Genomic DNA, 27,981 nt, shown 5'->3' on the forward strand with positions numbered 1-27,981 from the left:
TGATTGGCTGGGCAGAATGACTTTCCCTGTCAGTCAGTGCCTTTCAGCGACGGAAGCGCGATACCGCTTCACTCATACAAAAGAGCTAAATGGCTGGGCACGGAACGTACCCGGCCATTCATTTCTTCTAATTGTACCTGTGTCCTATAGACACAGGTACAATTATAGTGCAGGAGGAGGTGGTGCTGGTGCCCCCCACTAAGTTGCGCCCGGGGCACATGCCCCGTCTGCCCCCCTAGCTACACCCCTGCTTTACTACAGCTGTAAAGGGGGAGTAAATGGGTTCCCCAGGTTAAACTTAATAAATAAATATATATTAGGAAGCTGAAAGATTAAAGGATAATTGCAGTTTCACCAAATACAGGTTATTTATTGTATAATGAAGAGTTATACAATTTTCCTATATATTTTCTGTATCAATTCCTCTGGGTTTTCAAGTTCTCTGCTTGCTGTGGTTCAATAGGAGCCTTCATTGTTTACTTCAATTGAATACAAATCTGTCCTCGTCATGTGATGATTACAGAGGTGCTAGGATCCTTTGAGTTACTGTACAGGTATCATAGGTGTAATGAGCTGCAGGGGTGTAGCTAGCAGCGGGGCTATCATGTAAATTTGCCATGGGAGCTGAATGTGAAACTGGGACCCCAGGAAATCATCCGTTATCTACTGGTTTGATCCAATAGATAACAGCTGGTATACTTACCTTCCTCGCTCCCAGATCCTCTTCAGCTCTGGGCGCCACTGCACTGGGTCCTCAGGTCAGGACGTAGTGTGCGGCAGGGCACACACACATGGTCCTGACGTTGTATGGGGGACCCGGAGCTGAAAAGGAATTAGGAGCAGAAGGGTAGGTGGAATTAGGAGCGGTAGGTGGTCTGGTCTGATGTTTTGAAATTTTTTTTGTCCGATCTTAAGTTCAAATTAATATAGGGTGAAATATAGGGTGTAATATATATCTGGTGAATAAATTTCCCGTTTTTTTTTAGTTCTGCATCCTTGCAATTTCTTCTATCTATATATCTATCTATCTCTCTCTCTCTCTCTCTCTCTCTCTCTCTCTCTCTCTCTCTATCTATCTATCTATCTATCTATCTATCTATCTATCTATCTATCTATCTATCATCTATCTATCTATCTATGTATCTATCTATCTATCTATACACACACACACACACACACACACATACACACACACACACACACACACACACACACACACACACACACACACACACAGAAGTGTGGTAGCGCTCCGGGTAATGTTTGTCAAAGAACATAAGTGGACTTTATTCACCCATCTGCAACATTTCAGCCCAACACGCTGGGGCCTTTTTCACACCAACTTTAAAGGGAAGGTGTCATGATTTATTTTTATTTTTTTATAATATTGCTTTTAGTGTGATATTAAAATAACTTTTATTTATTTGTGTTCTTGTGTTCTACTTATTTTTTTTTCTTACATTTACTTCTCTATGGGGGCTTCCATTTTTTTTTCATCTCTGTATGTGTCGATTAACGACACATTCAGAGATGGAATACGGCACATACATCCCCATAGAGAATGCGAACGGGAGCCGTTCCATTCACTATAGTGTACGGCGTCTGTGTGGGAACAGTGCATGCGCCACTCCCACACAGACCAAAACGAAGCTCGTTAGCAGAGTGAAATCCGGTGCCATTTTCATGTGGACCGGAAGCTGCTGCTGGACAGTCAGATGACGACTTCCGGCCGCTGCTTCCGGCCATATGTTCAAGGAAGCGAAGGCGCAAGGAATAGGAGCAGAAGCGACAGCGGTGGCAGGAGCAGGTAAGTTATGTTTGTGGATGTGATGTGTGTATTATTTTCGTGTATGTTAGTGTTATACTGTCTGCTTAGCACTGTATCCAATCCTCCTACACTGTGCATTTGCTCAGAAAATGACGGCACACAGTGTAGGAGGTTTGAAGATTCAACCCCCTCCTTCTCCTGGCACTAGCCAGAATAAGGGAGGGGGGATTGTGTGAGGACACTAGAGCGAGTGTGTCTACCCCTAATTTGCAGCATAAAGCAATGAGGTTGCTTTACCACATTGACCATGCTGCAATTTTGGGAACTGCTCCCTCTAGTGACCAGCACATGGAAATGTTATAAATTAGAATCAAATTTATAATATTTCCTGACTTGTGAAAAAATTAAAAAAATTAAAACAATGTGTAATCACTCAAATAATGATTGTTTAACATAAAAAAAAAAATAAGAATTCTAGCGACACATTCCCTTTTACTGGAGTGCTGCAATTGCTTTGTTTTTGTATACCATTTTGGATGTGCTATCCAGAGGCCTGCACCCGGATTTTCAAAACTTGGTGCTGCTTTCTTTATATAGTATATATACTGATTATCTCATTACAATGACTCCTAGCACGGGGTTGGATATAAAAGGCAGCAAGTGAACAGTCAGTTCTTAAATGGGCAAGGATCAGAGCGACTCAGTGGCTAAATTATGTTAGCTAGACGACTGGGTCAGAGAATCTGCAAAACAACAGATCTTGTGGGGTGTTCCCAGTATGCAGCGGTTAGTACCTACCAAAGGCGATTCAAGGAAGGATAACCGGTGAACTGACTTGTAGGCTCACAGGCATTCTAGTCTCTGGGCCTGGGACTGTTGCCAGGTAGGGGTTAACTTAGTTTCTGTAGGTAGAAGTGCAGGGCTGATCCCCCCTCTTACCCCTCCTTTCTCTCTCTGTTCCCGTATTGAGTGTAAGCCTATGGGTGGGAAGGGGGGTGTGGTTATGCTAATAGAGGGAAGCTTATAACCTCATCACTCCCCCTGTACTTCCTCTTTTGGCTGTGAACATTTCCCGGCCTACCAGGTTTACCGTGGTTAATGGCAGTGGTGTGTTTCGGTGTGTTTTCTTTTACACTTTGGCGATTGGTACATTTTGAGTCTCTTCTGTTAAAAAAACCAAAAAACTAAAAAAAATGAAATAAATGAGAAATAAAAAAAAATAAGCGCATTATAAAAAAAAAAGAAAAGAAAATACATAGATAAACAAATACACAATAATAAGCGCATTATAAAAAAAATACTGCTTTTATTTTACATTTTGGTTTTGTTCTATTTTCAATGCTTGATTTGTCATGTGTGTTTATGTCACAGCTGGCGGGGGTTTTAGTTTATTACCTACATGCCCTTAGGGATAGGCTGGCATTCAGGTTTTGTTGACCTCTGGTTTAGGTCATTGAGTTTTTTTGGATAATGTTATTTATAGATAAAGTTATTTTATATTAAAAGTAATCTAATTATTTTCAACATAAAGCTGTGGCCGACCCCTGGGTCAACCCCACATTCTAAAGAAATTTGGTGTTGGTAATATTATTTGTACTTCTACTCTACACTTGGTTTAGGTGGTTATATATGCACACAGTCTACAGGGCGCACATGAGTCATGGGCACCAGAGGCTCAATGATGCTCGTGGGGAGCTAAGACAAGCCCAACTAGTCTGATCCCAAAAAGAGCTACTGTAGCACAAATTGCTGAAAAGGTTATTGCTGGCTATGATAAAAATAGTATCAGAACACACAGGGCATCGCAGCTTGCTGTGTTTGGCTATGCTGGCCCGTATCCATAGCTAAATCCCCACAATGTTTACATGAGCATGAGAACTGGACCATGTAGCAATGGAAGAAGGAGGCTTGGTCTGATGAATCACACTTTATTTTACATCATGTGGACGGCTGGGTGCGTGTGCGTCGCTTACCTAGGAAAGAGATGGCACCAGGATGGCCTATGGAAAGAAGGAAAGCCGGCGGAGACAGTGTGATGTTCTGGGAAATGTTCTGCTAAGAAACCTTGGGTCCTGACATTAATGTGGATGCTATTTTGACATGTACCACCTCCCTAAACATTGTTGTAGACCATGTACACCACTTGATGACCACAGTGTTTCCTAATGGCAGTGGCCTCTTTAAGGGGGTTTTACACTGGGAGATTATCAGGCAGACGAGCGTTCATAGAACGCTCATTGCCGATAATTGCCCGATGTAAAAAGGGCAGCGATCAGCAGATGATCATCGCTCGATCATCTGCTTGTCGTATCGTTTTAAAAAAGTAAAATATTATCGTTGTTGGCAGCAGCACATCTCCCTGTGTAAACGGGGAGACGTGCTGCCGGCATGATAATAACGTATGGGGACGGGCGATCGGAGTAATGACCGCTCGTCCCCATCCATAGCAACCATAGCTCTGTGTGACAGGAGCAAACAAGAGCCGATCAATGATGTCTCGTTGATCGGCGCTCGCTTCACGGTCGAATATCGGCAGGTGTAAAAGGCCCTTTACAGCAGGATAATGCGCCCTGCGGTAAATACATGTATTGTGTAATGACCCTGTGATAACACAGGACACTGCTTGACTTTGAAACTGTCTTTTACTGTGTTTACTTTGCAAAGTTACTGAGCAAGTTAAGGGTAATTGTAATCCAGCAGCAACACAGTCTCTGCAATTTGTAGTCCAGGCTGCAATACAGTCTCAATCAGCTCTGTTCCCTATAGTATACCAAGTGCTCTTCTTACGTGACTCTGTCAATCCGCTGCCTTGCCACACGTCCTCTTTTCCTTTGGTCACTTCGAAGCACTTCAATGCTTCGGCCATCTCACCAGCAGACTGCACAAATCTCTCTCAGCTTCTGTGCTTCATACTCCACGCGCTCTATACTCACTCTGGGCTCACATGTTCTTCAAACACTTTTTACCACCCACTTTCTATCTCTCTGCAAACCCCTCCTCACAGAACCAGCTTCCCTCCTACTAAGTCCTGTAAAATATGCTACACTGCCAACCCTGCAAAAATTATTCAGGAATGATTTGAGGAACATGACGAAGAATTTAAGGTGTTGACTTGGCTTTCAAATTCCCCAGATCTCAATTCAATCGAGCATCTGTGGAAAGTGCAAGCCCGATCCATGAAGACCCCGTCTCGCAAATTTAAAGGGACTTAAAGGGGTTTTACCAGTTAACACTTTTATGTGTCACTGCTTTTAACCTCGGAATGTGATTACACTTGTAATGCACTTACTGTACCAAAATTTGCCCTGTTTTCCAATGCTGTAATCGAGCACATGACTGGTGACATCACTCTCTTAGCCCACTCTGTTTACCAGCTGTATACGTATCACGTGGTCAAACTGTTAAAAGTTTCTGCCTGGTAGACAGCATGTCACTAGTGATGTGCCGTGTATGGGCTGTTCTGTTATACAGCCAGGAACGCGCATGCGGACAATTGAGAGAACAGCAGGGACCACGCAGGCTTGTTCCTGGCTGTATAACAGATAAGCCCATTAGTGATGTGCAGTCTACCAGGCAGAAACTTTTAACAGAAACACCGACAAAGGCCATACTTACAAATGGACACAGCCAGGCCAGAAATGCTGATGAAAGGGCGAGCAGGTGCTTTAAATAATAATAGCCACTCCCACTAGTCTTGAGGGGAGTGGTGTGTGGTGCATGGGATGTGTAGTAAGAAATAATAAATGAATAGTGTGTGTGCAAGTGTAATACTATAAGTGAAATATAGGGGGCAGTAATAAATGAAGTGCCTCAATAGAAATAAATGGATAATGGGGTGCAAGTGAGTGAAACATGGAGGGATAGTGTGTACGTCATGAGGCACAACGTGTATAGCCAGGTAGAAGCCTATTTGTGACGCCTTGATAATTCATAGAGCGGGCTACCCTGCTTGCTATGCCAAACAACAACACACCATGCTCTCCCAGCATCAAAGACCCGGCTGTGTCCAAGAGAAGCGAATATACATAATAATGAAAAATACCTGGGGTATTGGTAATCATTTTGGCCAAAAGGACGCAAGCTCGCAATCCACGACAAGGATCCCCAGACTTGCGAGTCCCTAACTCCTAAACTGGAACAGAACGTTCCTGATGCACAAACAGAACCGATAAAAACACAGGGACATATACAGAAACACCGACAAAGGCCATACTTACAAATGGACACAGCCAGGCCAGAAATGCTGATGAAAGGGCGAGCAGGTGCTTTAAATAATAATAGCCACTCCCACTAGTCTTGAGGGGAGTGGTGTGTGGTGCATGGGATGTGTAGTAAGAAATAATAAATGAATAGTGTGTGTGCAAGTGTAATACTATAAGTGAAATATAGGGGGCAGTAATAAATGAAGTGCCTCAATAGAAATAAATGGATAATGGGGTGCAAGTGAGTGAAACATGGAGGGATAGTGTGTACGTCATGAGGCACAACGTGTATAGCCAGGTAGAAGCCTATTTGTGACGCCTTGATAATTCATAGAGCGGGCTACCCTGCTTGCTATGCCAAACAACAACACACCATGCTCTCCCAGCATCAAAGACCCGGCTGTGTCCAAGAGAAGCGAATATACATAATAATGAAAAATACCTGGTGTATTGGTAATCATTTTGGCCAAAAGGACGCAAGCTCGCAATCCACGACAAGGATCCCCAGACTTGCGAGTCCCTAACTCCTAAACTGGAACAGAACGTTCCTGATGCACAAACAGAACCGATACCGACAAAGGCCATACTTACAAATGGACACAGCCAGGCCAGAAATGCTGATGAAAGGGCGAGCAGGTGCTTTAAATAATAATAGCCACTCCCACTAGTCTTGTCCCTGTGTTTTTATCGGTTCTGTTAGAAACTTTTAACAGTCTGACAACGTGATAGGTATACGGCTGGTAAACAGAGTGGGGAAAAGAGAAAGACGTCACCAGTCATGTGTCCCATGGCAGCATCGGGAAACCGGACCAATTTTGATATAGTAAGTGCATTACAAATGTAATCATATTCCGAGGTTAAAAGCACTGACACATAAAAGTGTTAACTTGGAAAACCCCTTTAAAGGATCTCCTGCTAACATCTTGGTGCCAGATAACACAAGACACAATCAAATGTACTATATGCTGTTTTGGCGGCACAAGGGGGATATTAGGCAGGTGGTTTTAATGTTATGGCTGAACAGGTTGTGTGTGTGTATATATATAAATATATATATAAAAGTTACTTTATCTTATATGAGGATGGGTGTCACGAAGGGTCTGGGGACCCATTGGGCCGTACCACCTTGGCGGTAAGGCAGCTGGCCAACAGGGAGCAGGTGAAAGTCTATCGTTTGTATAGATACCTCTGGCAGCTCAGACACCAGCAGGGCAGGCACGGCTGGGACTAGGCAGCAGGCAGACGTCAAGCGAGGTGAAGCAGGTCAGAAGTGGATACATCACAACACGACTTTGGCACAGCACAGTGCTAGACCAGGAACGTATGGAATGCTAGGAGCAGGAACAGGTACAGGAACAGGAACGGGAACAGGTACAGGTAACACGCTAGGAGGCCATCACATAGACAAACTAAGGAACAACAACAATGCTCAGGCATAGAAGCAGGGGGCTGGACCCCTCTCATAGTCCAGGCTTCTCACTAGCCAAAGTTCGTCAAGAGGTCCGGTGCGCGCGCTGCCCCTTTAAGAGTGGGCGCGAGCATGCGTGCGCACCCTACGGGATCCGGCTGAGGTGAGTGGACGCGAGCTCTGGCGTCTCCTGAGGAGGTGGCTGGGGCCAGCGCTTGCCGACTCGTGGCTGCGGCTGTCAGGAGGGGAACGGAGCTGACAGCCCGCAGCCACGAACATTACAATGGGTTACGAATTTAGTTAAGTTCTCAATATGCACATGGGTGCGGAGGCTTCATACTGAATCTTTCCCCAGGTGAAAGAAGGCCTTGCTGCAGCTCTGACAAAATGTGCACCTGTATGTCCATCACATGACCAGGACAGACTATTAGTCAAGGGAAATTAACAATAAAGGCTCCTATTGAATAACAGCAAGCAGAGATCTTGCTAAATGATTTTCTAAATACAGAATACCTGATTAGGCTGTAGAGAAACAGCTATAGCTAAGTGTGGAATCTTAACTTAAAATGGTTTTCCCATCTTGGACATTTATGGCATATCTACAGGATATGCCATAAATGTCCGATAGATGTGGGTCCCACACTTGGGCGTAACTTGAAGCTTATGGGCCCCAATGCAAGGTCTATAACAGAACCCCACCTACCATATGTCATTTATAATACTAGTGTCTTCTTATGCGGCTGAGAAGCATTTGGGGCCCCCTCAAGCTCCAGGGCCCGGGTGCGACTGCTACCTCTGCACCCCTATAGTTACGCCCCTGGCCTCGCTACTATCTCTAGAACAGGACCACCTAAACCTCGTTCTACCCTGCTTGGCTCCCGCTGGAACCCGCATAGCACGGCAAACCATACTGTTTCCATAGCTCCTGAGTCCTAGAAACAGCATAGCTCAGCGAGCTCGGCTACTTCCTTAACTCCCGACCACCTAATCAGGAAGTTGATGGGAAGCAGTGGGAGCCGAGCAAGGTAGAACGGGTTTTAGGGGGTCCCATTTTAGAGATAGCTGCAAGTTCCAGAGGTGGAACCCACATCTATCGGACATTTATGGCATATCCTGTGGACTGTAGAATTTTATTAATTTTACCTCTGTTTTACTTTATTAACCCCTTAGTGTCTAAGCCTGTTTTGGCCTTCAGGACCAGCCCCATTTTTGCAAATCTGACATGTGTCACTTTATGTGGTAATAACTCCAGAATGCTTTTACCTATCCAAGCGATTCTGGGATTGTTTTCTCGTGACATGTTGTACTTTATGATACTGAAAATTTTTTATCATTAAATTCAATATTTATTTGTAAGAAACGCCAAGATTTAGAGAAAATTAGCAAAAATTAGCATTTTTCTAAATTTTAATGTATTTACTTGTAAAACAGATAGTAATACCACACAAAATACATACTAGTTTATATTTCCCATATGTCTACTTTATGTTTGCGTCGTTTTTTGAACATTCTTTTATTTTTCTAGGACGTTACAACGCTTAGAACTTTAGCAGCAATTTCTCATATTTTCAAGAAAATTTCAAAAGGCTATTTTTTCAGGGACCAGTTCAGTTCTGAAATGGCTTTGAGGGCCTTATATATTAGAAACTCCCCATAAATCACCCCATTTTGAAAACTGCACCCATCAAAGTATTCAAAACAGCATTCACAAAGTATTTTAGCCCTTTAGGCATTTCACAGGAATTAAAGCAAAGTAGAGGTGAAATTTACAAATTTCATTTTTTTTCTTCAAAAATTCATTTGTAATAATTTTTTTCTGTACCACAGAAGGTTTTACCCAAGAAATGCAACTCAATATTTATTGCCCAGATTCTGCAGTTTTTAGAAATAACCCACATGTGGACCTAGCGCAGTCATGGACTGAAACACAGGCCTCAGAAGCAAAGGAGCACCTAGTGGATTTTGGGCCTCTATTTTATTAGAATATATTTTAGGTACCATGTCAGGTGTGAGGAGGCCTTGTGCTGCCAAAACAGTGGAAACACCCCAAAAGTGACCCCATTTTGGAAACTATACCCCTCAAGGAATTTATCTATGGGTATAGTTAGCATTTTGAACCCACAGTTTTTTTGCTAAATTTATTTGAATTAGTATGTGAAGGTGAAAATCTACTTTTTTTGTGAAAAAATTAGGAAATTTTAAATGTTTACAAGGAATAAAGTAGAAAAAACACCCCAACATATGTAAAGCAATGTCTTCCGATTATAGCAATACCCCATATGTGGTAATAAATTGCTGTTTGGACCCACAGCAGGCCTCAGAAGAGAAGGAGCACCATTTGGATTTTGGATTTCTGATTTTGCTGGAATAGTTTTCAGTGCCGTGTCGCGTTTGCAATGCACTGGAGGGAAGAAAACAGTGGAAACCCCCCAATAGTGACCCCATTTTGGAAACTATACCCCTCAAGGAATTTATCTATGGGTATAGTTAGCATTTTGAACCCACAGTTTTTTTGCTAAATTTATTTGAATTAGTATGTGAAGATGAAAATCTACTTTTTTTCTGAAAAAAGGTAGCCATTTTTAATTTTTACAAGGAATAAAGGAGAAAAAGCGCCCCAACATTTGTAAAACAATTTCTCCTGATTACGTAAATACCCCATATGTGGTAATAAACTACTGTTTGGACCCACACCGGGGCTTAGAAGGGAAGGAGCGCTATTTGGCTTTTGGAGCTCAAATTTAGCTGGAATGTTTTTGGGTGTCATGTCGAATTTGCAAAGCCCCTGAGAGACCGAAACAGTGGAAGCCCCCCAAAAGTAACCCCATTTGGGAAACTACACCACTTAAGGAATCTATCTAGGGGTATAGTGAGCATTTAGGCCCCACACGTCTTTTGCAGAATTTATTAGTATTAGGCCGTGAAAATTAATATCAACATTATTTCCACTAAAATGTTGAATTTTTTCAATTTCACAAAGGATAAACGAGAAAATGCACCCCAACGTTTGTATATCAATTTCTACGGCTATACCCCACATGTGGTCATAAATGTTTTTTAATTAGAAAGTAATTAACCCTTTACGAACTGATTCATGTTTTGCTTTTTCGTTTTTCCTCCCCGCTTTCCAAGAGCCACTACTTTTTTATTTTTCTGTCAATAGTGCGGTGTGGGGGCTTATTTTTTGCGGGACGAGCTGTCATTTTTATTGGTACAATTTTTTGGTACGATGCCATATCGGTGGACATAAACAGCTGTTTGGGCACGCTGTAGGGCTCAGAAGGGAGGGACGCCATTTGGCTTTTGGAGCGCATATTTTGCTTGGTAGTAGCTCTGGCGTTTTGCTGGTATTTCAGTTTATAATGTTGGGGCACATGTAGGCTGGGCAGAGTACATCAGGGGCATAATAAGAGGGTATAATAATGGGGTAAATAAATAATAATCCACAGATATGTGGCCGGTGTCGCACTGATAAATGGTGCCCGATCTTATCCACTTTTGGAACACTCTGCACATTTTGCATCACCATAATCTGGGAGCCGGAACTTTTTTTATTTTTTCACCACCGGAGCCGTGTGAGGGCTTATTTGTTGCGGGACAATCTGTAATTTTCATTGGTACCATTTTGGGGTACATGCGATTTTGTTGATCACTTTTTATTCAATTTTTCGGCAAGCCAGGTGACCAAAAACCATCAATTCTGACAATGATTTTTATTTATTTTTGACGCCGTTTACCCTGGGCTATAAATGACTATTATACTTTATTCTGCGGGTCGGTACGATTACGGCGATACCATTTGTATATACGTTTTTTTATGTTTTGCAGCGTTTGAGCAATAAAATAACTTATTTAGAAAATAATGTATTTTCTGTGTCACCGTATTCTGAGAGCCGTAACTTTTCAGTCAAAAAGCTGTGTAAGGGCTTGTTTTTTGCGGGATGGGTTGTAGTTTGTATCGGTACTATTTTGGCGTACATGCGACTTTTTGATCTCTTTTTATTACATATTTTGTGAGGGGTGGTGACCAAAAAATAGTGATTCTGGCATTGTTTTTAGTTTGTTTTTTTTGCGGCGTTCACTGTGCGGGAAAAATAATATTATAGTTTTAAAGTTGGGGTCGTTACGAACGCGGTGATACCAAATGTGTGTACTTTTTTTTTACGTGTTCATTTTTTTTCCTATAATGAAAGACTTATTATAGGAAATAAAGCAGTTCATGTTTATGTCACTTATAACTTTTATTTTTACACTTTTTTTAAAACATTTTTATTCTTTTTTTTTACTTTTTTCACTTGTCCCACTAGAGGACACTTAGACTTGCAGCTCTGATCGCTGCTGGAATACATTACACTACACACGTAGTGTAATGCATTTTAACTGTCATTGTGACGTGACAGTCACACTGACAGGAAGCCTACGACGACCACCCTCGGGGTGGTCCTCATAGGCTTCTGTACATGGCAACCCGGAAGCCATTGTCTGGCGTCCGGTTGCCATGGGTACCATCGCCAGCCCCCGTGATTTCACATGGGGGCTGCCGATCGGCGCTAAAGACCTTAATTGTGGCGTTCAAAATAGAGCGCCGCAATTAAGGGGTTAACTGCCGATATCAGCGGCGACAGGCTGCTGATCGGCAACGGGGAGAGCAGGGCTGACACCCTGCACAGTTAACCGCCGCTGCGGTTTAGCGCCGCGCGGCGGTTAACTGTCAAAGCACTGACGTAACTGTACGTCAAGGTGCGCGAACTTACTGCTCACCATGACGTACAGTTACGTCATGGTGCGTTAAGGGGTTAATAATAATTTAAGTATATGGCTATGTTCACACAACAGATTTTGATGCGAATTGCGGTGCAGAAACCGTAATCCGCGTTAAAATACACATGAAAACTGCTTAAAAACAGGATCAAATTGATTTTAATGAGGAACTGTCCAATTGTACATACATGTCACTTCTGAACATGGTTTGTGTGTATATTCTGCGCAAAAAGCATGTGGGGTGGCGGTTTTTTGTGCAAGTGTGCATACAGATATAGCTGTAATTTATTAAGTAGAACCGCCCACTGGACTCCTAAGCCTACAATGAGCATGAGTTTAGATCAATAAACAAGTTCAACTGAATCCTTTCCCCCAACACTACATAATAACCTGCTCAGCTCCTCCTGCTCCATAACATACTGCCCACCAGTTCAGAATGCATTTCCTATATGACAGGTTCGTTTAAAGGGGTTGTTTGGTTTAGAAAGCCCATATTCAGATACCCTATTAGGAAATTCTGAGTAAATAGAGGGGGTTCCCCCATTCAAGACCCTCATCTATAAGGCAGAGTAGAGAGCACCTCTGTCTTTGGAGGACATGAATTGTCCATACATTACATGAACAGCCCTGTGATTTCAATAACACCTTTATAATATATAGTCACTACATTTTCAACAAGCTTTGGATAAATCAGTAGTAGAAGCAAATATAAGAAACTTTGTAATATCTCTTATTAATAAAAAAAAAGGCCTTTTTCTCCACTTACTCTTTTCCTCCCCCCTCCCTTCCAACTGTTCACTCATTCTGAATTTACTGCTAAATCCATCTCTTCAAGACAAGACGGATTATTAATTCACTGAAGGATCAGATTACATCTGCCGATAGAGGTCTATAGGGAGGGGAGGGGAATGAGGGAGCAGAGTGTGAGAGAGGCAGAGAGGCATATAGAGAAGCTGCTACTGCTCATAGAAAGTGTTCTATCACACCCCAGTGCTGGATTCACTGCTATACTGCTCCTTACTATATAACCTCCTCCATGATGCTGCAGCTTCTATATACTAGTATGTAATAGATAGAGGTAGGAGAGCAGGATTCTCCTCTTCTATGTGTGAAGAGTATGGGAAACATGATAGCAGTTAGGCTCCACCCACTTGCTCAGGGAAAACAGAAAATAAGAGGTAGAGCCTCCTAAGGGGAAAACTGCAAAAAAATGTTTGCCATATACAAGACATATAAAGGCCATAAATAGTTATTCCTCATGTACACACATACGACAGCTTATTCTGAAAAGTCACCTGACAGGTTAGGTACGTTTTAATTTGTCCTCTGGCGATACTGCAGGGCTAGTTGCTGCCAGGCTTCCCTGCAGATTACAACAGATTGCTGGCAGTCCTATTATTGGGACACACACTAATCTGTTTATCGTCCACAGGGAACCTTCAAACAAAAGGACTTGTCTAAAGTGGACAACCCCTTTAAGCTTTAGTCTCCAAGTTTATCCCACTATTAAAAAGAAAAAGGTTGTGATATATATATATATATATATATATATATAAAGTAACAATGAGATTTGGGACAATAGATTCAAGCTATTTTTGTTGGTTTGTTTTTTGTTTTGTTTTTTAAATTGCATGATTTTAACTCCTTAATGACCAGGCCATTTTGCGCGTTAATGACCAAGGATTATTATTTTTTTCTCATGGTCGCATTCCAAGAGTCAACATAGCCGTATAAGGGCTTGTTTTTTGCGGGACGGGTTGTATTTTGCAATTGCACCATTTTTGGATGCATATAATATATTCATTAACTTTTATTAACTTTATTTTAGGAGAGAATTAAAATAAGCAGCTATTCCAGAATTGATTTTCGCGTTATAAATTTACGCCGTTTACTATGCAGCGTAAATAAAATGTCACCTTTATTCTATGGGTCGGCACGATTATGGGGATACCAAATATGTAAAGGTTTTATATGTTTTCCTACGTTTGCACAATAAAAACCCTTTTAGAAAAAAATTACTTGTTTTTGTATCACCACATTCCAAGAGCCGTAACGTATTTATTTTTCCATCAATCTGGCCGTATGTGGGATTGATTTTTGTGGGCCAATGTATAGCTTTCATTAGTACTATTTTGGGGTACATAGATAATTATAGATTAATTTTTATTTTATTTTTTTATGGGGAAATGGGAGAAAAGAGAATGTTTTGCCGTAGTTTTTTTGCGTTTTTTTTGGACGCTGTTCATCCGGCGGTTTAATTAATGTGTCACTTTTATTGTTCCAGTCGTTATGGTTGCGGGGATACCATATATGTGTATGTGTTATTTGTTTGACACTTTTACAAAATAAAACCACTTTTTGGGGAAAAAAAGTGGATTTATTTTATTTTGACTGTAATATATATATATTTTTTTCATAAACTTTAACTGCTTTACAGGTTTTTTTTAGTCTCACCAGGGGACATCACCATACGATCTGTTGATCGCTTATATGATGCTTTGGTATACTTATTATATCAAAGCATTATTACCTGTCAGTGTAAGGCTGGATTCACACAAGGTCATTACGTCCGTAATTGACGGACGTATTTCGGCCGCAAGTCCCGGACCGAACACACTGCAGGGAGCCGGGCTCCTAGCATCATAGTTATGTACGATGCTAGGAGTCCCTGCCTCGCTGCCGGACAACTGTCCCGTACTGTAATCATGTTTTCAGTACGAGACAGTAATTCCACGGAGAGGCAGGGACTCCTAGCATCGTACATAACTATGATGCTAGGAGCCCGGCTCCCTGCAGTGTGTTCGGTCCGGGACTTGCGGCCGAAATACGTCCATCAATTACGGACGTAATGACCTCGTGTGAACATACCCTAAAACTGACAGGCAATCTAATAGGCAGTTGCTGAAGGCAGACCTGGGGGCCTTTGTTAGTCCCCCGGCTGCCATGGAAACCCAACGGCACCCCACGATTTCTTTGCGGGGTGCGCCGATGGGGTGACAGAGAGAGCTCCCTCCCTTTGTCAAACACATTAGATGCCGCTGTCGCTTTTGGCAGTGGCATCTAATGGGTTAAACTGATGGAATCGGAGCGCGCTTCGATTCCAGCAGTTGCAGCAGGAGCTAGGCTGTGTATAGCAGCCGTGTACCTGCCGCTGATCGCGTGGGTACACTGGAAGTACCCGCACCATCAGAGGACGGATATATCCGTCTTTTGCGGGAACTAGCACCTGCACAGGATGGATATATCCGTCCTTTGTCGTTAAGAGGTTAATACGTGAATAAAATTTTATTTTCTACAATTAAACAGAAACTACAAGCAATGTTCATGCCATTGTAAAACAGAAATGGTATTAAAATATTAGAATTAAGCTGTGTCCTATAGGAAAAGCATTTATGTGTTTGACCTCCTGCAGTCATATACTATTTAGCCATAATATTAAAACCACCTGCCTACGGCCGCTTTCACACGCCAGTATTTAGATTAGTATTTTTCTTCATTATTTGTAAGCCAAAACTAGGAGTGGAACCTTCACAGATAAAGTAAAATTAAAAGATTTACATTTTGTACCCACTCCTGGTTTTAGCTTACAAATACTGATACAAAATACTGCCGAGTGAAAGTGACCTAATATTGTGTAGATCCTCCTCATGCTGCCAAAGCAGCTCTGATCCAAGGCATGGACTCTACAATACCTCTGAAGGTATCCTGAGGTATCTGGCAACAAGACGCTGGGTGAATCCCATTCAAGTGTATGGAGCTGAGCTGCAATACTAGGCACTGCCAATGGACAAGGTTGGCGTTGTTTCTGGAAACTTTCCTTTAAGTTAGCCATCTGCAAACCACCACCAACTCTTTACCTCCAGCCGTAAACCAGCTCGGAGGCACCGCTCACCTCTGCAGATGGCTCCAACCACCAGAAGACCACTTCAAAGGGATAACACCCTATGAAGTCTTCAAATGATATACCTTTTTGGGGGACGCATACCCCTGATGCGACCCCCCCCCATTTTGTACTGACCAACCTCAAGGACTCCCCCCGCCACAGCGAAACAGGCCTTGACTACCTTAAGCCTGTGAGTTCCTCCATACCACAACCACCCTCTCAATTCCTTCTGCTAAGGCCAAGCTCCACAGATCAATTCCAACCTCTGTCTAATGTACCCCATCATTACGCCAATAATTTCCAACCCCAGACTCCAGATCCTTGTGTCGAACACAAATGCCCCCGTTCTTGGCAACAAATCATGACATCGCCCGGTTCACCTTAATGCGGGCCTTATTGACCCTCTCCACCAACCTTGCCAAGTGCCAAAACTTCCTCGGAACTATGTCCGACCAAACAATCACCAAGGACGGATAAGACGCCCAGAGACACAACAAATCGTGCTTTATATCCCGCACTAGCTCACGAAAGGGGCGTACCCCTAGATCGTTCCCCCCAACATGCAACACCAAAACCTCCGGGACTCTATCCAGACGAGCATATGTTTGAAACTCGGCCAGTACCTGGCTCCATAACATACCTCGAAATCCCAACCAATGTAAAACCGCATCTCGCCGCGGAATGCGAAGCTGGTGGCCATCCGGGCGCACGTCCGCCCGCAGTGCCCCCCAGTGCACAAAAGAATGTCCTAACAGCCAGACTAAACATGGGCGATGATCTGAAATGAAAGGACAACAAACTCAAAGAAAGGCCATCAGAAACAATGTACAACTCATAACAAATGAGGGCGAACGTAAGTCCTAAACCTATTGGACTCCCAGCGGCCAATGCGACGCACACCCTCGTCATCCAAACCCCAACGCCCAGCTTCTGTAGCCGCGCCAATCCTGAACGAGTGAGACGAGTAACACCCGTCCCCCACACCAACCACAGCCAAGCATTTTCTGAATACTGCATCAAATTGATACCTAGACAGAAACGCGCCATTCTCATGGCGGAGCAATGGCGCCTCAGGCACCTCGCCACGTGGCTTGAACGCAACCGTGCAAGCGACCGGACACATCGTCGACCCAGGGAGAGCAAACAACACTATCCGCTTACCATGGCCCAACTGATCAGTCTTGGACCGCCGCACCAACAACTCGAGTCTATCCCCGTTAAGACCCACGTCCGCCTGTCGCAAACCCCCAGTCCTCGCCTTACTAGGAGAGACCAACTCCCCAATTCGGAGTGCTCCAAAAAACGCGAGGGAAAACGCCAACCGAAACAAATCTACCTCATAAGGTGAATTACAAACAGCCCCCAGCGATGCGCCCAGCGAACCAAGGAGGGCAAAAGACACGGGTCGCCTCTGATCTGCTTCAGCCCTGCCTCTACGCAAACCTTTCAACGCTTGCCTTACTAGAAAATGCTTGGATACATCCTGGAAACCCCATAATTTGAAACCGAACGCCAAACCAGCAACGAAACGATTCACCTTAGCCAGAGAAAACCCCGCCTCCCAAGCATCAACCAACCAGTACAACAATGCTACCAACCTGTCTTGTTCCGTGCAGACGTTGCCCAATACTCTTACCCAATCCTCCCATTGCTGCCAACAAGCCGAATAAGCGTTCCAGGTCGCCCTAGCCAGCGACCGTTCAATGAACCTGTCCACGGGACCGAAACCAGCTCCCAGAGATGCTACGGGCAAGCCAAGCCGCACGCATCCGCTCCCGGTGCCAATTGACGAAAACGATCCCACTGCGAGCGAGAAAGAGCATCAGCAATACAGTTGGTCATCCCTGGCACATGCACCGCCACTACCCACGCGTTTAGCGACAAGCACACCAACACTAGGTGACGCAACAACTGAACCACAGGTGGAGACGATGCTGATAAGTTGTTAATCGCTAACACCACCCCCATGTTATTGCAGTGGAAACAAACCTTTTTATCCCTGAGCCTGTCCCCCCAAATGGTCGCCGCAACCACGATGGGAAACAGCTCGAGCAGGGCCAGATTCCGCGTAAGCCCACTGACCACCCAGCTGTCCGGCCAGTTCCCCGCACACCATTGACTCCCCGCATACGCGCCAAAACCACCAGACCCCGCCGCGTCAGTAAACAACTCCAACTCACTCATTTCTTGCACCGGGGACATCCACAACGATTTACCATTATATTTCCCGAGGAACTCATCCCATACCTGCAGATCTGCCCTGTGTTCCAGTCCAAGCCTCACAAAATGATGGGATGCCCTGATACCCGCCGTCGCTGCCGCCAATCGCCTACTAAAAATTCTACCCATTGGCATAATCCTACAGGCAAAATTCAACTTCCCCAGCAGCGACTGGAGTTCGCGCAAAGTGATCTTTTTCAGTCGGCAGGCCCGCCTCACTTCATGCCGCAAGGGTAGTAATTTATCCTCCGGCAGCCTGCACTCCATAGCGACCGAATCAATTGCGATTTCTAAAAAACAGATGGTAGAGACTGGGCACTCAGTTTTATCCGGCGCCAAAGGAATTCCAAAATCCGACGCAACCTTCTGCAAGCAATACAATAGGTTACCACAAACAGGGGAACCGCTAGGGCCGACACACAAAAAGTCATCCAGATAATGTATCAATGAGTCCACCCCGCTACGCCCTTCGTCAACCATTCCACGAAGCTACTAAAAGCCTCAAAGTATGCGCACGAAAGAGAACACCCAATATGAAAGACACCTATCGACATAAAACCCACCATTCCAGAAGCAGCCCAACAGCCGTTGGCTCTCCGGATGTACCGGCAGCAAACGAAAAGCCGCCTCAATGTCTGTCTTCGCCAACAACGCCCCGGGTCCCGCCCCACGCACTAACGCCACCGCTTTATCAAATGACGTGTAAACCACCGAGCATAAATCGTGATCTATCCCATCATTTACCTACGATCCCCTGGGAAAGGACAAATGGTGAATCAAACGGAATTTATGGGGCTCCCGCTTCGGCACAATTCCCAAGGGGGATACAACTAAATTTACAATAGGCGGCTCGACAAAAGGACTGGCCATGCGCCCCAGCAAAACTTCTTTCAAAAGTTTTTCCGAAACAACCGCCGAGTGCAAATAAGCCAACTTAAGGTTACGCCGTGTAACCGGAACCTCATACGGAGGAGGGGGAATAACAAAACCAAACGAAAACCCCTCAAAAATTAACTTGGCTGCAACCCTATCCGGATATTCAATTAGATACGGTGCCATTCTTTCCACCCTCACCGGCGACCGCCCCTTGGCCAACGGAGGAGGACTGAGGACCTGACCGCTTCCCTTTCCGCATACATTTTGCAGCCCCATGAGAGGAGCCGTTACACTCCGAACAGACATGTTTAAATTTGCATGAGGCCCCGAACTTACACTGGCCATCATTGAACTGCCAGCAGAACCCAAGTTTTGAACCGGAACCCTGTCCGGACTGACCCGACTGACCTCCTTGGCCAACACTCCCGGGAAAGGACTGCTTAACCAGGGCCGTAACCCACAACCACAGCGCAATATCTTTTTGATCCCACCGAATCGCCGGCCGTACCGCTTTTCGCTGGCGAAATTGCTCATCATACCGCAACCACGCCTGCCCCTCGTACGCCCTATAGGCCTCCCCGATGGCATGGAAATAACAGAACAACGCCGAGCAATTTTCCGGCGCCTTTTCCCCGATCACGCTTGCCAAAATAGCAAAAGCTTGCGACCAGTTAACGAACGTCTGCGGAATAAGCCTATACCGCCGGCGTTCTTCTTCTTCTTTTTTACTCTCATCCCGCTTGCCTTTATCCAAGTTGAACTTTGCAAGCGGCAGAAGAGAAAAAATTTCCACGTATTCATCCTTCCAAATCCGGTCCCTAACCTCCTGCTTCAGGTGAGCCCCTAATGGACCCTCAAATCAGACATAAACCTCGCCCCGAGCACGATCATCCAGCCTAATTCTATCCCCATCCTTCTGCGCCTCAGTTTGAACCGACACTGCTACCGCTTCTTTTGACACCCCCGAAACATTACTACCCACGAACCGCGGCAATACATCATGATGACCTTCCCATACCACCGCCGGGGACACCACCGAAACTACAAGAGCCGCTGCCCTATCTAAGCGCCCGACTAACTCGTGCAAACAACCCACCAAATCCGATAAGCCATCGCGCCCGACAACGCCACTATGGACAGCCGCAACCTCCGCGCTCGCTGCCCCACCCTCAAAACCCGACATGAAAATTGCTGGATATGGTAATGTAGGAGTTACACACTCACCAGGCTGCCCAGTGCTGCGTCTCATCCAGCTCTCCATCTTCTAGATCCTCTCTCGCTGCCGACTGGTGCTCACACCGACATCTCCGACATGGGGACCCCGATATGCTGACCGAGGGGCCGGCCACCTGCCGCCCGACTGTAGGGACCCAAACCTCCGACCAGACTTGTTGCCTCGATGTCGTCGTTGATCTTGGTGTCCTCCCCAATGATCTCGAGGAAGCCTGCCCCCTGGCCGGCACATCACCATGCGGGGCGGCCGTGGACTGCACCCGGCATACTGCGGCTGAAGGCGGGGGTGTGATAGGGAGCCCGGCCTGCGACTCCCTGTTAACCGCCGAGCCCCGTCGCGGCTGGGGATTCCTGCCAGGATGCAGGCCCAGGGAGGAGGCGCCCGTCCCAGCAACCTGGCCTGTAGCGTCCTTAGAAGGGCTCCCCCTGCGACGCCGGGCACGCGGGGCCATGTCTGGGCTCAGACGCTCTGGTGGACGGGACCTCCGGGAGCGGCGGGGTGACCGGGCCTGAGCCACCGCTCCCGACGACGCCCTCTGCTTTATCGGAGCAGGGGCCGCAGGGATTATCTCTCCCCCCGCTGCAATATCGCTAACGCCTGTGAGGAGGGCGGGGAAAGGGAGCGCCTCTGTGCCGCCTGCAGACACAAAGCGCGACGGGCCTGCCTGAGGGATCCGGGCTAGCGCTGCAACTGTCTCTTCCAGCCAGCCCGGATCGTGGAACACAGCTGCAGCCTGCAGCTGCTCGAGCAACGCGGCCGGGGAATACATCTTACTACGGGCAGTTAGAGGTAAGTGCGCAGCTAAGTTCTCTACCTGTTATTCCTCCCGCTGCTTCCGGGTCAATGCCGAAAACAGCGGGAGGAACAGAAACCTCCCCCATGTCCCCTCCCCTCTCCGTCTCCTCCTTTCCCTCCACTAACATCTCCTTTCCTATTGGCTCCCTCTTCCTCCTATGGCAGTCATAGAGGCTTCCCCTTAAGCCCTCCGCGCTGCCGTCCAGCCTCGTCTTTATATTATGATGGGGATAAGGCATTGCAAATCCTTTTATCTGCTACTATGTAATGTAATTGCAGAGCAAAGTAATGTCTTCTGTGGAGTCCTTGGTTATGACTATTTATTTATCATTTATAGTTTAACTAAATCCTTAGGGTATGTTCCGCTGCAGCAGATTTGTTGCAGAAATTTCTGTGATGGAAAATCCTTTCCATACATTGTTTATGCAGCATGTGCAGAAATTTCTGCAAGTCTCATTCCCATGAATGTCAGAGAAAATGTTTGCAGCAAATTTGCCACGTGTGACCATACCCTTATGCTCAATGCACACAATGCGTATTACGTGCGGTTTTTGCCGCACTAATTTGCATGCATAATACAGTACAAGCATAGTCAATGAGATTCCAGAAAATCTCATGTACACGCAGCGGTTTTTTTTGGGACAGAAATTGACCTGCGGTGCTTATTTTAGAATCCGCATCATGTCAATTTATCTTGCGTTTCCACTTGCGAATTGTATCTGCCAAAACCCACGGCATGAAAACGCGTAGAAAAACGCATAAAAACGTAAAAACTTCACCAAAAACCGCATCGAAAAAATGCACGATTAGGTGCGTTTTTTTACCTGCAAATTTCCTGCGTATTGCTGCGGTTTTGGTGCGTATTTTCTGCAGCAAAATATGCAACATGGGCATGTAGCCTTAGGGAAAAGTGTGATTCCCGACCATGAATTACGGAAACAGCGTAGCTCGCTGAGCTAGGCTGTTTCTGCAAGTCCCATAGAACTGAATGGTAGTTACGGAAACAGTGTAGTTCGCATGCTACGCTGCTTCTGTAAATGCCATTCACTTCTATGGGAGTTACAGAAATAGCGTAGCTCAGCGAGCTACGCTGTTTCCGTAATTCATGGTCAGAAATCACACTTTTCAGCTACAATACAGAGCAGTATCTATGAACGGAATAGGCGCTTATGGTATTTTTGTTGTTCTGCTCTGACGGAGCAGAACAACGGTAAGCCGAATGCAGATCTAAACAGGCCCCTAACCTTCTCTTAATTGTAAGGTTATGTTCACACGCAAACTCAAAAACGTTTGAAAATACGGAGCTGATTTCAAGGGAAAACAGCTCCTCATTTTCAGAAGTTTTTTAAGCCACTCGCGATTTTCGCTGCGTTTTTCGCTGCCTTTTTTATGGACGTTTTGGAGCTGTTTTCTATAGAGTCAATTAAAAACAGCCGAAAATAGCCCGTGTGAACATACCCTAACAAAGTAAATAGAATGTTTAACATCGTTTTCTTGGTCCGTAATTGTCATCTCATAAAGTTCCCAGGGTTCCAAATCTATTGAAATATTTGTAGTTACATTTTTTAGTCGTGGATGATTGAGTAGTTGAACTGTAGAAAAATAACCATTTAAAAAGAACAATAAATAACATTCTTACAGTCTCTTTTTCCTGTATACATCATTGCTACCCATGAGGCTTACATTTAGGGCATAGGGATCAATTGATTTTTTTCTTTATACCCTAGAGTATTCTATTACCGACATAAGCAAACCCTAGGAAGAGCTTTATGGATACAATCCACTGCTGACATGTAAAAAGTAACCGTCCGCTTTGCACTTGAAGAAAACAACACTTACTAAAAGACTAAGGTTTTGTTACTTACTGCACCTTATTTATTTTGACTTTCAAGTGTGATTTACATCACTCTGACTACTGTCTATTGTCTAGATGGAGCATGGCAAGGAGCATTCCAAGAATTCCAGAGCTGATATAAAATATCTATAAGACATCCCATACATGAACATGTTTATAGCCGCTGATATCTATTAGCTTGCGGAGGGATCATCTTTTTGTGACAGTTTGTCATATGATAAGCAGCGTGCTGTCACGGTCATTGATTGATAGGAGCTTCCAGGGATTATGTGACCCTGCAGCATTTCCAGGTGATGTTTGTATCCAGTTGGATGGGGCTCTGGGCTGTTTCATGTTGACAGCTCATGGCTGTTCTCCCCTTTTAACTGTAGGTGTTTTTTGTCTGATTTTGTCCTTATTAGGAAGTTTGCTTTGTGCTGTGAGGTTTTACTATATACCCCAGCAAGATGCTTGCAATAAACTCTGGACAAATACCTGAGGGGGGCATTGCCGCATTAACCCTTCTTTCTATAAAGCGACAGGTTCTTTTTAAATGGATTATAATCTGGGATAAAGGTGAGAGATTTTAGCTTTGTGTGGAACACAATTCTGCAAGCACAACAGGCGGGAGAAAAATAATATTTATCTTTTCACGACAGGGCCAGGATATTTTAGCAGACAATGTGCCTTTTTATATTTGCAGCCTGCTCATTTTAGTAGCTTCTTTAAAAAGACTGAGAAAAAGACAAAAATAATGTCATTCTTTGTCTTGCAGTTTTTGTTTTACAATACATTAAACTTTACAAAAAATAATTGTACTGTGCCGTGTAGCAACAGAATAGCAAACCTTCATTATTCTGTGGTACGTTTCAGACAGAAAGGGAATACTACACATTTTATTTAAAGAGCATTTTCCCTTAAAAAAAAAAAATAATAATAATAATTAAAAAAAAAAAATTTTAAATACAAGACCCAAAATTGTTTTCTTATGTGAAGAATTTCCATTTTTTTTTCATACTTTGGTTTAATAGATTTTGGGTTTCTAAAACGGTAACAATCACTAATGGAAGTGACCATAGGTGTGGTCAAACAGCTCTTCAAAGACTCTGAATGACACATAAGTCTGTGTTGCTCTCCTCACGCACCACTGCTTTGTGTGTTATAGTATTTTTGGCAGTTTTGTAGTTGTGGAATTGTACTCATAAATTAGGAAGCTCAGGATAAACAGTGCTATAGGTCTATTCCAGAAAGAGAAATGATGTAGTGCCTAAAAAAAAAGTTTGATTTTTTTCTGTAAGTGATGTGATTCCGTATCTGAAACTGCAGAGGCCTCCAGGGGTTTTAAACAAAAATAGATTTAAGATCAGTGAACAATTACAAAAAACAGCTCTCGCTCTTGCATTACTCGGACAGCCCATTGATTTCAATAGGAATTGAGTAATGCTTCATCTATCCTGTGGTGGCGCTGTAGGGAAAGTGAACACTTGCTTTCCTTTGCAGATTACAACTGATTGCTAGGGTCCCAAGCAGCGGAATACAAACAGGAATAGGATTTAAGCAGACAACCCTTTAGTCCCTTGACTGTCCAGTTATTTTAGGCCATATAACCTAAGGAACTTTCACACCTATTGAGCCAACATTTTTGTCTCATTTTCTGAATATTCCTAAAATATTTTACTGTCTATCGACTCATGCACCCTTTTACTTTTTAACCTATTACTGCGCATTGCATAATTTATACTGTCTGTACCAAACTTTAATAAAATAAAGATTTGACAAAATAGTTTTAACTCTTTTCTTGCCAAGCTATATGTTTGTATCTTTCGTTTTAGGACTGCCATGCCACCGCCATGCCATTTGTATGTACATATTTATGATTGTTCTGGTTACTCACAACCACGCTGACTGTTTTCATACATTGTCTTTTTTGTCTCTACAGTCATCCTTGTGGTGGTGTTTGGAATTTGTTGGGCCCCCTTCCATACTGAACGACTGATGTGGAGCTTCATTGATGATTGGTCAGAAGAGATGCACCAGATGTTTAGTTTTGTCCATGTGATCTCTGGAGTGTTATTTTATCTCAGTTCGGCAGTTAACCCAATCCTGTACAATCTACTTTCCACGCGTTTCCGAGAGATGTTTAAGGAAGTCATGTGTCATGGGAGGAAAAAAAGACTAGGTTCTCGAAGATCATCCCCTAGTGTGACAAGGGTTACTACGCGAAGTATAGTGTGCGAGCATGTGCCAGGAAATGGACTTCCTTTTTCCGATGTAGATGAATTTGATGTGTATGTGGAGTGTGAAAATGTGGCCAAAAATCAGTCATCTTTCTCTTAAACCCGTTACTTGCCATTTCTTTAATGGTCAATGGCCCTAATGCAGCCTATAAAATGATGTCTTTATACAATAAACTCTAGCTCAATTGGATGTTCAGTATCTCAAAAATAAAGTTACGTTTTTCCATTAGTTCAATACCCAGGTGGTAAATGAGTTAAAAAAGCACTACACTTTACCTCAGGCAGTCCGGATAAATATTGTCTGTGTGACAACAGCACTGAGCAAATAACCCTTGATAGTCCTCTAAGGATCACAAGCAACTTACACCCGATTGGTTATGTTATATATAGCAATAGCCGGGTAAGAAATGCAGGATTTATCACCTATTCTCCCATACTACTTTTCCTCTCAGTCCTGCACTCCTTCTCCTTTTAAAATGTCAGTAGCAGTAGAAAAAGGCCGGGTTACACATTCCACATGCAAAAGCCAGAGAAGTTAATAATCTGTTCATTGCAGTCTCTCACGCAGACAATAATTTTTGAGGGGCCAATGTTCACTAACTTACTGTCATATGTAAATAAAAAAGCATTCAGGGTGTGTGAGATAAATAAATTTTGTTTTTATTAGGTACATGGCAGGTTTAACACCCGCTAATGTTGCCATGTACTTGCCTTGTATAAGACAGTATAATTAAACCTGGAATGAGATTCACATTACAATTGGCCGAATGATCAGTAGGACTGCATATAAGTGTGTGTATATATATATATATATATATATATATATATATATATATATATATATATATATCATCCAGTTCTGTATTCTTCCTTCGTATTTATACAAATTCCATGTGATTCAGTTTTACTGTACTGCCTTGAATATAGCTTTAAATTCAGAGTACTGCTTGTTGTACCCTTCTTTGTTTTGAACAAAAGGGATGCAGCAATGAAAATCCAGCTTAAAGGAAAGTTCCACTAAATATTGAATAGTCGGCTATTATATAGAACGCATGTGTTCTTTATCTGAAGATTGTAAATATAATGTAAAGATTTGGAGTTCTTCCTCTATTACTGATGTTATAGTGAGGTTTCTACATTGTTGCAGCTTGTGACAGTTATCTTCACAACACATTTTCCTGCACAAGCAAGTGTCCAGCTCCACCTCCTTATGGAGGCGTCCAAGTGTCCAGCTCCACCTCCCTATTTTTCCTTACCTACGCAGACATCAGTTGACAGGTGCACACTGTCATGCCCAAACTGTGTTCTGTCCAGGGTGGGAAAGGTTTATAACATTGTAATTGGAAACGGTTCCTCATGGTACCACACTAAAATAAAAATACTCACATTTTTCAGACTATAGGACACAGTGGACTATAAGACGCACTCATAATTTAAAGCATAATAGAGGAGAGTTTTTTTTCTCCCTATGGGTAATATTCAGGCAATATGGTATAGATACAGTGCCACATTGCTCCAATACAATGCCAGCTACAGAGATACAAGATATTGGCAGCTATAGTACCCTCACCCTCCGCTGAACTCACCAGACATCAGAGGGGTGGAGATGCAGGGGTTAAAGGTGATGAATTTGCTCTGTTCATAGTAGGGCGCATGGATAGAAGGTCCTTACAGATCAGTACCTGCATAGATTTACTGTGCTGGATGTACAAATGTCTGTGTTATTTGCTCAGTGAACAGTCAGATCTTACAGAATTCTATGTGTAAGATGATACAGAGATCCTGTACACACAGCACAGGAAATGCTGCTGCCATATAACTGCACTGCAAGGACCTTTGAATCAGGGAGCTCAGTCTCCTGCTTCTTCATACACTGGCAGCTGCCTGCATTCATTCGGACTATTAGCCGCACCAGATTACAGCACGGTTTTTAGGACAAAAATTGTGTCTGCTAGTCCGAAAAATATGGTAAATTATTAATGCATTGCAAACATCTTATAGCCCTGTCACCATTGTTTTTCTACAGACATGTTGATCTGTGTAACATTATGTGATAACATTTTTCTTTAAATATTAAGCGCTATGGAAAAAAATTACCCAGTTCCGACACAAATATGTGAATGAAAGTCATTTAAGAAGTCAATGCTGACAACAAGCTAATCTGAAATGAGACTTATGATTATCCCTATCCCCCAAAGATTAAAAGGGAGACACATACATAATATGTTTGTATATAAAGATTTCTCCGTCTGTGATTACTTTGTGTACACAAGTGAGAATTGTTTTAAATGTGCACTTACAGTAAGATGTAGCTTTTTAATACCACTAATTGCCATCTACAGTTGTAAACTACGTCTTTCTTACGTCTGGTGGCCCATAGAAAATGTACAAAATCCATGGGGCCAAGAAGGTTTCTATGAATTTTTTTTGAAAATTATGTAATACAGTTCCAGAGGACATTGTCAAGCTAGTAATTTACTACAGGACATATTTCTGCGCTAGTAAATCTCCTCTCATAACTATTGAAGACACTTTTATCTAAGCACAATGACTAAAAAGTAGATGATTTATAGCCAATTGTATCTTTCTCTGTGTATATCATATGGTGATATATCAAGATGTAGAACACTCCAATTTTCTGTCAGACCACAGACTGTACTAGATATATTATTAAAATGTATGTATTTTGTGTAATGTATGTATATAATGTTGACAAATATTTAAGTCCTGTATTTGTATATATAAACATATAAAGATGATTCT

At 43.5% G+C, this 27,981-nt stretch overlaps 1 protein-coding gene across 1 annotated transcript in view; it reads left to right on the top strand.

The window, feature by feature from the left end:
* The window catches only part of NMUR1 (neuromedin U receptor 1), a 111,039-nt gene extending 83,102 nt beyond the window's left edge, over positions 1-27,937 (top strand). The window contains exon 4 of the mRNA XM_075861834.1: positions 24,921-27,937. Coding sequence (XP_075717949.1) covers positions 24,921-25,318 — 398 coding nt within the window. The 3' untranslated portion in view covers positions 25,319-27,937. The remainder of the gene's footprint in view (positions 1-24,920) is intronic.
* The last annotated feature ends 44 nt before the right edge of the window (positions 27,938-27,981 follow it).

This window comes from Rhinoderma darwinii, chromosome 4 (genome assembly GCF_050947455.1).
Source record: "Rhinoderma darwinii isolate aRhiDar2 chromosome 4, aRhiDar2.hap1, whole genome shotgun sequence".
In the NCBI taxonomy this organism is placed as follows: Eukaryota; Metazoa; Chordata; class Amphibia; order Anura; family Rhinodermatidae; genus Rhinoderma; species Rhinoderma darwinii.